The following is a 12,517-nucleotide window of genomic DNA, read 5'->3' as shown; positions in this document are numbered from 1 at the left end:
ATCAAATCTCTCATTCCTACTTTACTCTTACTTGGTTATTTCTTATCACCTTGCACAGCAAAGCAAGACACATTAAAATAATAAGCTTATGCAATCATGGAGTTTCAGAATTGAAAAACAACTTAGTTTACTTTACCCCCATTAAGAAAGAGATAAACACATGGAATTCAGGAAAGTGATGAAATAGCAATTTAAGAAAAGCATGACCAGGAATTTCAAAGCAACTGATTATGACTTTAGGATGTGAAATTGAAAGAAAATGTTGTGGAGTTTAGAGCCAAGTGAGATATAGCAAGTTGGCAGGAGTGGCAATTACTGTGCAGCCTTACCTGGTGTTACTACTGTGCAGCCTTACCTGGTGTTACTACTGCACTGCCCTACCTGGTGTTACTACTGTGCAGCCCTACCTGGTGTTACGAAAGAGCATCAGGGCCCAGGTTGCATTTCTGGAGACTATGTAAGAATCCTAGCCCTCTGAGCATGTGGAGAGAGTATTGTTTTATTCTTGGAAAGCAGATTATAGACTTATAATACTCATTACATTTATAACCTTCATTTCAGTCTATAAATTTAGGTTTATTCTAAAGGTTTGAATGAAATATATTTAGAATACTTAGTTCTATCAACTTTATTTTCTCCTTTTCCAGATGTATCAAATCTTTGACATACTAAATCCAGCTTCTATAATTTTAAACAAACCCATCTTTCAAATCAAACAAAAGATAGTATAACTCTTATGAAATAGTAGACAATTTAACACTAGAGGAGTCAGTAGACACTTGTAATTTTCAAATGCGTGCAGACTCTATGCTGATGCAATGGTGTAAATATCTCATCTCTTCCTATTCCGACACGTTCAAACCATCCGGATGCTGCTGTTGGTGCAGCACTGGCACCGATCCCAGGCTTGCTACCACGAGAATCTCTGCTCCCGACACCAGGGACTCTCTGGGCTCACTAAACCAGACAGGCTTCTGCATTGTGTGGTGTCTGCTGCACAACGTGGAAACTGACCACGAAATCTCCACAGAGAGTGTGTGTACCAGTGAATTCCCTTGCTGTCCATTTTCTCTCAGGTAATGTTGTTTTAATTAACTTTATTCACCATCTCAGGTGAACTGCATCCGAAACACTTAACTGCATCTGAAACGGACTTGGTCCTTTCTTTACCGCATTTTGCTTCCCTCGAATAGTTTAGGTTCTAAAATCATACAAACCACGTGACATCTACGAGGTCCTGCCAGTTATAAAGAGGTGTGGCACTTAAGGTCATGAGTATGTTTGGAGGGTTGTGATTATTTCCCCTCTGTCCACACTTGAGAAAGTGGGGTAATGAGAAGAGGGCCTTAGAGACTCGCAATTCAAAGCGTGGGCCTTGGAGTAGCAGTGCGAGCAACCCCCCGGGAGCTTGTTCCAATTACACATCCTCATCCCAACCCCCTTAACCCACCTCCAGTCAACAAGATCCTCAGGTGATCCAGGTGGCCCAGATGCCCTTTGCTCAATCACCCCTTTCTTAGTTCCTGTGTAATAACGCATTTAGCTTTACACTTAGGTTACAAAATGCACAGGTTGGTTGGGCACGGGGGAAGGAGGATGCAGAGGATGAAGGAGAGATGTTCCTGTGCCTAGATGGTGGATGGAGGCAAGAGTAGCACTCGTGCAGGTGAAGAGAAATTCTCTTCTTCCCTTGAACAAACGTGTAAGTGGAGGAACTACAACAAAAGAAAATGAGGCTGCATGTTGACCATTCCACGAGGAAGGATTTTTTTCTGTCTTCAGTTGATTATTTCTATAATAATTGCTTCATAGATTTTTAATCAAATAAAAATGAAGGTTTACTGATTATGTATCTTTAGAAAAATGAGTGAAAGGTATTGAATTCTTATCTAGGGAAAAGCTATCTTGAGAAAGTAGAACAGGAGGGGAGCAGAGGAGCAAGGACATTGTGCAAAGCTTGATATTGAGAAGCATGTGACTTTCATAAATGACCCCAGTGAAGCTACCTTAAATCATCCGAGTGATGAAAATAGTTCCCATAATAAAAAGCTTCCCATAAATCTCCTCAGCTTTTTGTTAAACATTAGTCTCGTGACCTGAAATTATATATTTTTACGTAAAGCTCATAGATATCTTACTCTATAATTGGTGGACAAGGCAAAACAATGGCAAGCTACTTTAATTCAGTATTTTATGTAGATAATTAGTTACCCTCTGGATATAAGTAATGTTTCCTTTCTTTTGATGAGTTTTCTTGAACAAAATCTAAAAACTGCTGACTGTGGTAAAAATTAACAAGAGAACTTTAAGGAGAAGACTTTAGCAGTCAGTGTCTTAAAATGCTGGATGTAAGAATAATGAACTACTTATGGGGGACTCATGTTTGCAAAATGAGCTGCCAGTTGGTAATTAGTGGAGCTGTACAGCGCCCTGGTGAGACAGGTATGTTTTATTGCTGCCATTTTACAGATGCAAGATGGGCATCAGAGAGTAATGAAGTATTTGGCTTCAGGGAGCCTAGAAAATCAGCATCAGCAGAAAGCACTGACGTTTCTGAGACATCCAGTTGTGATGCAAGTATCACGGCCAGCGTTCACAACCACTGACTGGCTGTGCAATTTTGGTGAAGTTTCTTAGTTTCCTCATCTGTAAAATGGGAAGAGTAATAGTATTTATCTGAAAGAGCTGTATTAGAATTGAATTATTGAATCCATGCAAAACACTTTAAAAAGTACCTGGCATAAAATTAGTCGTCTATTATTGTGTAGGAATTATTAGCTATATGTCTTTCTGAGCACAGGGATCTTAAAGTGGACAAAAGAAATCCCTGCCCTCGTGATTTACATTCTAGTGATTAACAGAACATTCTCTCAGCTGATGGACATCTGTGTGTGCGTCTTTCTTAGAAAGAAACAGGAAGAAATAGGTAGAAATAGGACGTCTTGCAGGCTTTTTTTTAATTGCTATGTGTAATTTCACAGCGGCTAGGTGACCTTTTTCAACTTCCTGTGTATGAGTCCTGAACAAAGAGAGGATTTTACTAATTTATGTAGAATTTGATTGAAAGCAAACACATTGGGGGTTGGGTGACAAAGACAAACAAGAAATGACCTCCTTTCTTCAGGGGCTTACAAACCAGTGAGGGAGTCAGATACACACACATGACTCTAATCAAGACTAACTCTAGTAAACATAATTTAAAAACACAGATGCAAGAGAAATAAGAGAAAAAGGAGAGAAAAAATTAAGAATGTGACTAGAAAGGATAAAGAGAGAAGGGAAGAGTATAGATAAGGGAAAGGTATGTTGATATTCAACAGGATTTTTGATATTTTGTGACTGCAAGACAGTTTACACCATTTTGAAGGTGGAGACCGAGTGCTTAGGAGCAGATGATGTCTCGATTCTGTTGAAGTAACTTCCTAGGCCCCAGATGGAGCTGCTCCCGCCCAGGTGCCACATCAGCAAACGAAACTTAGGTCACTTTCGTGTCCCTGTAAGTGTCCACTCTACCAGAAGCACAGTGCATCCAGTAGCCAGCCCCCAAATGCCAAGACGACTCTGGGCTCTACTTATTTCTGTGTTCCTTCTCATGCCAAACAAGGTGGACTATGTGGCCCCAACCAACTAGATATTTTCTGTTTTTCTTTCCATGTTCTTTATACTTTATCCCATAAACCCTTCCTGCCTTTGCCTCATTTTGCAGTTCTCTGAATGGAGACTATCCACTTCATAAAGTGTTAGAGAAAGTTTGTCTGTATCACCTAAATTGTCTTCATTTTTTTAAAACAGTTCCCTCATTATGAGTAGGGCTTGTTTTTGAAGAAAAGCACTGCTGGTGAGTAAATAAAAAATAGAAATTTTTTGGTGACTTATACTTGATGTTCTTCATTATTTTAAGTACCTTTTCATATTCAAACAGTATTCATTTGAGTTCAAAGAAAATGAAGGGCTTTTTGAGCATGAAAAGAGAAAAGTAACTAAGAATTGGGCAAGCATGATGAATTGAATAGGGACTCTCTAAGTAGTTTGCTTCCTCCTCCAGGCCTCTCTCCACGCGCAAGACAACAGAGCAGGGCCTTGATTACAGTGTGGAGAACACTGCTCCTTGTGGTGAAGCATTTTTTAAAATGTATGCACATATTTAACTTCAGTAGCTGTAAACAAAAAACTACAGCCTTTGGGGGTTCAGATAACGTATCTATTAACTGTGTAGGCACAAAAGTAGCATTTGGACATAGCTAGAGCTGTAAGAGATTATCTTCCTGACTCTTATTTTACAGATGAGGAAACAGGACAAAGAAAGCTGAGGTCTGAGTCAAACTCGAATCTTTGAACACCCAGCCCAGGGCCTATTTCTAATCTGCCTCATTCTCTGAGCACAGGTCACTGGTAACAACAGCATGCTGTTTCACCTCAGACATGTGTAGACACTTCACATCCCAAGCAGCTTAACTTCTTTTGTGATTTACAGAATAATGCTCCTAATGCAATTGAGAACTTAATAAAACAGCATGAATTCCTCAGAGAATAGTGTAAATATTGATCGTTTGTGGATTTATTATGAGTTAGCGATACAGAGTAACTTTGATTAAAAGGAAAGGTAAGGTTTAAACGCTATAAATTAAAGACTGAGGAGAATGTGAAAATTACAGCGAGCTGAGGATTGAAACGCTGTCCGCTCTCTGAGACAAGTGCCTCGGTTAACAGTGGGTGTGCCGCCTTCCCATCACCCTCACCTGTTCCTACTCCCATCCCCCAGCTTCCGTGTTTTGCTTTTATAGGCTTGTACCCGCACCTTCTTTAGAGACGTAAACTTGGGCTACTGGAGCCACTACAGAGCACCAGAGTGCCTATGACTCTTTTCTGCAAACCACACGTACATCTCCATTAAGGCTTGTAACCAATGACCGACTGGAGCCAGAATGTGGAAGCTCAGCTTCTTTGTCTCCGTAGGATGAACTCAGAGATGTAGTTTAGGTTCCAGGGCTCGCCTTGGTCATTCTGAGTTTAGTTGGCATCTTCCTTCATAGTCCTGCTTACTTCATTCTCTTACTATTTCTCCTGGGAGCTTTCTTAATAATCATTTGCCCATGAATTCCTGTCTCAGGGTGTACTTTTGGGCAACTCGATCTAAGACAACTACCAAAGCTACTTAGGATCCATCCATCCATCCATATACCCAACCATATTTGTCTGTGCTTGCTACCTCCCTCTCTCTTTTTTGCCTCTTTCTATGTACCTCTGTCCCCCCATCCCACTCCAACCCAATAGGAAACACTTGAAACAGCATGGGGTACACTGTATTCCAGTCTATATTTCTCTACACTTATATAATCGTACACAAATATACACATATTGGGGGGAATATTTGTGTTCCAAAAACAGGATCATTTGTACATCTAGTCCTTTGTATCTTACTTTTATTACTGTACAATATTTAGGTTCCTAATAAAGAAGGAAATTAGCACTTTCAACTAAATGTTCTGTTGTAAGTTGCCCTAGTTATAAATTTTATAAAAATAGTTGCTTGGAAGGAGAAACCATGTTATAGATGTAGATATGGAAAATGTACAGTTAGAATCTGAAGTCATAGTTGGGAAAAAGTTTTAATGCTGTCAATCATCTTATGCTCTCTCTGAAAGGTTTGATATTCTAATACCTTTGATTGGTCGACTATACCTTGTGTATTTATGTACAAAAAGATAGTCATTTTTATTTAGTTTGTACGCTATTCCCATGCTATTGTGTTCTGATTGTATATTATATTATATTATATGCCAAATATTTTCCTGTTGTTTTCTTAAATGATGTTTAATAGTGATTTAGTGTGCTTTTCATCTTTAGGTCTGTTTATAATTAATATTTACAACCCACTAGAAGGGTTGATATCTTTATTTCCATTTTGTAAATGTGAATCCGAGACATAGGGAGATTAATTGACTTTTTCCTGGCCACAAGCACAACGAGAGTCAGAGGCAGAACGTGAATTAGGAATCCTTGGCTTCCAAGGCCAGTGTAATCTATTAGCTCTGGATCGTTGCCATTTTCTTACAAGATAAACTCCTGCATAACATCGTTTATCTTACCACTAAAACATGGATATTATGTCAATTACCATATTTCAGAACCTTATTGAATTCTAAAATTTTGATTGGATGAATGTGGTTCCCTTTTTAGGGAACGTATGATTTGTCCGTAATTGGAGATATTGCACTGAACTTCAGTTTATAAAATAAAACAGCAGATCTAAATGTAAAGAAAATTTTTAATTCATCAGCTATTTCCATTTATCCCTTAAATTATCCTTTCGAAATTATAGTGGGCTGTAACCTTAAACTCTTTGGCAAAGTATATGGCCTACACAAACTCACTGTAGGTTACATTAATTCCATTTTACCATTTCTTCCCAAGTGGATTTTGGAAACAATGTCAACTAAGCGTAACTAGTTGCAGGAGTTACCACTTCTTACTATATTGTAAAACTCTCTAGAGTAAGTCATGACAGAGATGAACATCTGTATCTTCTACTCTAATCTGACATAAGACGAGACAAATTAATCAAGAAGTTATAAGCAGAAAAGTAAATTAGAGAGTATTCAAAGACACGGGAGGTATGAGGTTATGCCAAAGAAGAACAAGTTTTAAAGTAAAAAAATATAGCATAACAACATGCTTAATATATACATATATATATATATCTATATATGTATATGTAGTATTTTAGAAAGCTCCAAATAAGACCTACTTTCTCATAGTACTTGATCTCGTAGTCCAGTATGGCTCCATTGGAAAAAGCAGGTGCTTGCCATGATAGGGCAATGCTATTTTGGGATGCCCAGTCCTTCCTTACCATACCTATCAGGGAAGGTGCTGAAAGGAAAGAAAACAACTAAGAATTAATTGGCAGGAATCATTCTCCAGAATCCTTTCTTTAATATTTTGTCTTCCAAAGAAAATGTAATTCTTGTTGAACAGGACATCAATTGTTGATGTCAGATTAAGAAGATAGACTTAAGATCTACTCATTCAATCCAAATAAAGTATTATAACATATTTAGAAATACTACTAGGGAACATAGGAAAAACTCAATTAGCCAGAAATAAGGGCCAGAGCTCATCATCTTCGGTTTTGTTAGAGGAGGACATTTTTCTTTAAACTGGCTTTGGTTTTGAGCTATGACATGAAGAACAACACACTTAGCTGCTATGTTTTATCAAACCTTAATCTGCTGTAGAAAAACCCTCTGCAATTACAAGATATTCAAGACTAGGTTCTTTGTAAAGTCTCAGGACTTTAAGGGAGTTTATATCACAAACTTCTTAACTACAGTAAATTATTGCTTATTAATGTGAGAATTCTTTCTTTTGCATGCTTTCTGTGATATCTGCATAAAATTGAAATATATAACTTCTGAATTTTATTTTCAGAATCATGTCTTTTTTTCTATGTAACATTGTTTTAACAATCCAATCATAACCTAAAGTAATCTTGCGTTAAACTTCCAAAATTTACCCACAATGCATACAGTGTAGATTCTTTTCTCTAACAACATATTTCTCATCTTTAAGTATTCTCCTTTTTAAAAACAGTAATTTGTGTTTTTTTTTTTTTTTGAGGAAGATTGGCCCTGAGCTAACATCCATGCCCATCTTCCTCTACTTTATATGTGGGACACCTGCCACAGCATGGCTTGATAAGCGGTGCGTAGGTCCACACCTGGGATTTGAACCAGCAAACCCCAGGCCACAGAAGTGGAGCATGAGAACTTAACTACTACGCCACTGGGCCAGCCCCTAACAACAGTAGTTTTTTATATAGAAGTTAAACGTCACTCATAAAAAGAGAAATACAAATTAAATCTATTGAGATACCTTTTCTCATCTATCAGATTGGCAAAAAATCCAAAAGTTGGACACTGGCTCTGTTGGATAGGCTGTGGGGGAAAAGCACTTTAATACATTGTTGGTGGGAATACCAAATGGAACAACTCTTAGGAAGGGAAATTCAACAATTTAAGGCCAATTATAGGTTCACTTACACTTTGGCTTTTTGGAATCTATTCCAAAAAGACATTGCACAGATAGGAAGTGACATGTTTACAAGACTACTCACTAAGATTTATTTGTAAAGATTGGAGACAATTTAAATGTCCATCCATAAAAGACTGGTTGAAAAAGCTATGCTACATCCACTGGTGAATTGCGAAGTTGTAAAAAGGAATTGTGACTATCTATAAATACCACCGTGGGATCACTTCAGGATGTGTTTTTAAGTGAAAAAGTAAGGTGGAAAAAATGTATAAAAAACTATACAGTAAGAATAAGGATAAACCTAAGAATAAAAAATAATAAAAATGCTCACCTTTAGGGGGTGAGAAGCAACAGGATGGACACTACAGTGTTAAAAGCTAGACATCTCAGAATATACTTTCCCTGAAGATTTACTTTGGAACCATGTAAATATCTTAAATGATTAGGAAACAAATTAACATTTAAAAAAGCAAACTAAAAAAATTTTTAAAATAAACAAAAGAAAGAAACCTGTTTATTGAGTTGGAGGTATAGCCTCCAAGAGGAACTACTTAAAGGGACTTAACACACGGTAACTTCGCACCCAGCCCAGTGGGGCATATTTTAAGGACTGGAAAAAACTGCAAAATTATTAAACTATTTTTAATAATGATATTGTTGGTGGTAGTACTGGTATTGTAATTCTGAATCTGTGTGTATATATTGAGGGATAAAGTGAATGAGTAATTATGTTGGTGCTACTGACAACTAGGATTTTTCTTTCCTGGGGAGAAACGAGATATGGATGTCAGATCAATGAAGATAAGCAAAAACTGTATAGAAGTAAACTCATGATAATGAAAATTAGAAATGTAAATATCATTATGAACTCATGATATCTTTCCAATTCATTTTAAGAAATCTATTCAACGGACTGGCCTGGTGGCACAGTGGTTAAGTGTGCATGTTCCACTTTGGTGGCCCAGCCTTCACCGGTTCAGATCCTGGGTGCGGACGTGGCACTGCTTGGCAAGCCATGCTGTGGTAGGCGCCCCACGTATAAAGTAGAGGAAGATGGGCACGGATGTCAGCTCAGGGCCAGTCTTCCTCAGCAAAAAGAGGAGGATTGGCAGCAGATGTTAGCTCAGGGCTAATCTTCCTCAAAAAAAAAAAAAAAAGAAAAAAGAAAGAAAAAAAAGAAATCTATTCAAACGTATGAATCACAGGTGAGAACAGGATTTGAAAAAATTGATTCTCTATGATTAAGATCAATATACTTTAAACTCCAAAGAAAGACAAGTATTAAGTTTGGTATTTTACTTCTGAATGTGGCCTTTGTAGCTTAAGGATAAAATATTTTCTTAAATTTATGAGAATGACAAGTTTGGTTATCCTAAGGAAATAAGTACTTTAGAAACTATATTTAAAACTCATTCCAGCTATTCGATGAAAGCATTATTGTGGGACTAAAATATATTCTTAAACATGAGTGATAATTACAGAAATTGATAAGCAATAGAAGAGCTTGTGCTATAGTCTAAAAGAGAAATGGAGAATGTGGTAAATAAGAAAAAGTGTTCAGATAATTCATATTTAAATTGAGTCATATTCACTACTAATAAACTAACATTAATAAATTTATCCCCGTTGGAAACATTAATGTTTCTGAATTATAGTGTATTAAATGGTGCTTTATGGAAAAACTATAACTTTAAAGTGAATCATACAAATTAGAAGTTGATTTAAATATATCAATTCATTACAATTTTTGAAAATGTCCTTTTCATGTACACAATCTTATGGTTAATTTTCAGTTTAATGTGCAATGTCATAGAACAGTATTACCAGTGTATTACATTTTGCCTCATAATTATTTACCACTCAAGGTCAAATGATAAAATCTTTGCGAAGCTTCGATTCAGTTTTGGCAGCAGCACCTCAGAACTAGTGACTGACCAGAGGCACGCCCTCTTCTATGTCCAAGCCTTCGACGGCTACCTCACTGTATGGGCGCATCATCTAAATTTTGTGAGTCCTCTCCCATACTTCTATAAAATAGAAACAAGGAAAATCTGTTCCCTGACTGCACAGATTCTTCACTTCGACATGGACTTCTGGTCTAAGAACTATGTGAACCCTAAAATCTCTCCACTTTTGCACATTCCTTTCATAGGTAAATATCTGAATTTTACATACCTGTAAAATATAAATAATTTCTTATAATTCTATTTTTAAATCATATAGTCTAATCCCTATTCTATTTTGATATAGTCTCCATAATTATTACTTGAATGGCTAAAATATTCAATTATAAAAGGAATGATATAATAGCCAGTAGAGGTGTGTGGTATAAATTACTGAAAACAGCAGCCTAAAGACAAGCTTAACAGTGAGCACATTAAATCAGCCAGTCATAAGACTAATAAAGCAGGAATTAAACAGGCACAGACCATGCTGGAAAAACTTTGAAGATAATGCTTCAGGTCCTCCTCGGTGTAACCAAGTGCTGACAGTGCTGTGTCATTTGGACTCATCAGTAATAAAGTGATTTTTCACTGTGGCCTCCACAGGTAGTGAGAGTTTTCTGTGCAAATATTTCCGCACATTTTTCACTAACGTCTTGTCAAGCTACCTGCCATATTGGCATGTCAGAAAGAAGTAGAAAGAGTGAGCAAGTTTTGTGTTACATGATGATATTTCCTTGGGAAAGACCCTTGAAATTTAAAGCTAAAGGCTTTAAAAAAAATAGAACATTAACTCTGAGGACAAACTGGAAAAAAAATTAGTCCTATATTATCTATAACTTAAGGTGATATCATCAGAAACAGGAAAATCTCTCTCTTTTCTAATAACAAAGGCAGAGAATAGAGAAACCTGACAGATTGTGGATTATATAGGGAAAATCTGTAGGACCATAGTGTCCAAAATATTTTTTAAGGAAACTGAGTACTTTTTAAATGTAAAGAATATATAAAATAACAGGTAGTTAAATAGATGTCTTTTTATAACTGCTTTAGAAATCTATCTTTAACACTTACCAATTTCCCTATGAACCACAAATATATCCAAAATTAAGGTCTTGAGAGAGAACTGAGTTGAACTGTTGTAAGTTTCCTATTGCTACTGTAACAAATTACCAAAAAATCAGTGTCTCAAATGCCACGCATATTTATTATTTTACAGTTCTGGATGTTAGAAGTCCAAAATGAGTCTTACAAGGTGTCAGGAGAGCTGGTTCCTTCTGGAGGCTCCAGGGAGAAGCCATTCCCACCCTCTTCCTGCTTCCACAGGCTGCCTGCATTCCTTGGCTCACAGCTTTTTCTTCTGTAGACATTTCCTCCTGCCTCCCTTTTATGGGGACACTTGTGATTACATTGGGCCGACCTGGATAATCCAGGATACTCTCCCCATCTCAAAATCCTTAACTTAATCAAAACTGCAAAGTCCCTTTTGCCATAGAGAACATCCACAGAATGTGGATTACAATATGAACATATCTGAGTGCCATTATTAGCCTATCACAGCTGTGACATGGCTTAACATACCACACTGTTATTCTCAGATATAGAAAAGAGATAGAAAGCAGAAATAAAGTAAAGCACCAATACTGCTGAATTTAAGTATCACATGTATATTTCAACTCATAACCAGGTCTCAACCACATGGGGAAAATAGATAACAACGTATATTACCACTAAACTCTTATTATGTTGGAAGAAAAGCACGTGAGGCAGATATTGTTATATTGTTCTTATAAATATTTAATAAAATATTTAATAAACATTTTCAAAACAAGATATAGATCAGAAATATTTCGAAGTATGCTCTCAGGTTTCAAAAATGTCAATTCACGTGATAAATACTGCATTTACAAAATTTCACAAGTAAAATTATGGTATTGAGTGTAACGTGTCTCTTTCCTGAGCATACACTGGGAGAAACACTATCATGTGTTCGTGCTTTGCAATTATACTCACTGGTGCTTGAGCAAAGAAATGAGGAAAATCATATAGAATTAAAAGTCTGTTCTGAGTTGTGCTTTCTGGTCTATATTACTTATTATATTATTGTTCTTTATTTACATTTCATTGTGTCATCGATTGTATTTCCTTTAACACACACATACATCTTTCTGGGAAGAGACAATGGGGAGGAAAAGGACAAAGAAAGGAGACAGTGGAAAGCACTGAAAAAGGAAATGATGGAGGAGAAGAAGGAAGGAAGAGAAAGAAAAGGGAAGAAGAAGAGAGAAGAAAGAGGATGGCAGATGAGCAAAAGTGGAAAGTTAATTCTATTTTTGCCCAAGGTAAGAACTAAGACCGAGGGGGAGGGTTCAGGAAGAAGACAACGACTCCATATGAGAGCTTTCTAACAAGTCGAAATTTTCAGCAGAATGGACGGCCTGGTGAGGCAGTGTACTCTTAGCACAACTGCTGAGGCGAGAAGTGGGTAAGTAGCGAGCAGGGGTGTGGGGAGGGATTTTCTGCATTGCTGAACAAATGTA

General features: G+C 36.9%; 1 protein-coding gene across 1 annotated transcript in view; it reads right to left on the bottom strand.

Annotated features, from left to right (window-relative positions):
• EPHA6 (EPH receptor A6) overlaps positions 1-12,517 on the bottom strand; it is a 721,750-nt gene that overhangs the window by 284,742 nt on the left and 424,491 nt on the right. Inside the window, exon 5 of the mRNA XM_046658947.1 lies at positions 6,749-6,873. Within this exon, the coding sequence (XP_046514903.1) occupies positions 6,749-6,873 (125 nt within the window). The remainder of the gene's footprint in view (positions 1-6,748; positions 6,874-12,517) is intronic.

Source organism: Equus quagga, chromosome 4 (genome assembly GCF_021613505.1).
Source record: "Equus quagga isolate Etosha38 chromosome 4, UCLA_HA_Equagga_1.0, whole genome shotgun sequence".
In the NCBI taxonomy this organism is placed as follows: domain Eukaryota; kingdom Metazoa; phylum Chordata; class Mammalia; order Perissodactyla; family Equidae; genus Equus; species Equus quagga.
This window is presented reverse-complemented; position numbering and strand designations above follow the sequence as displayed.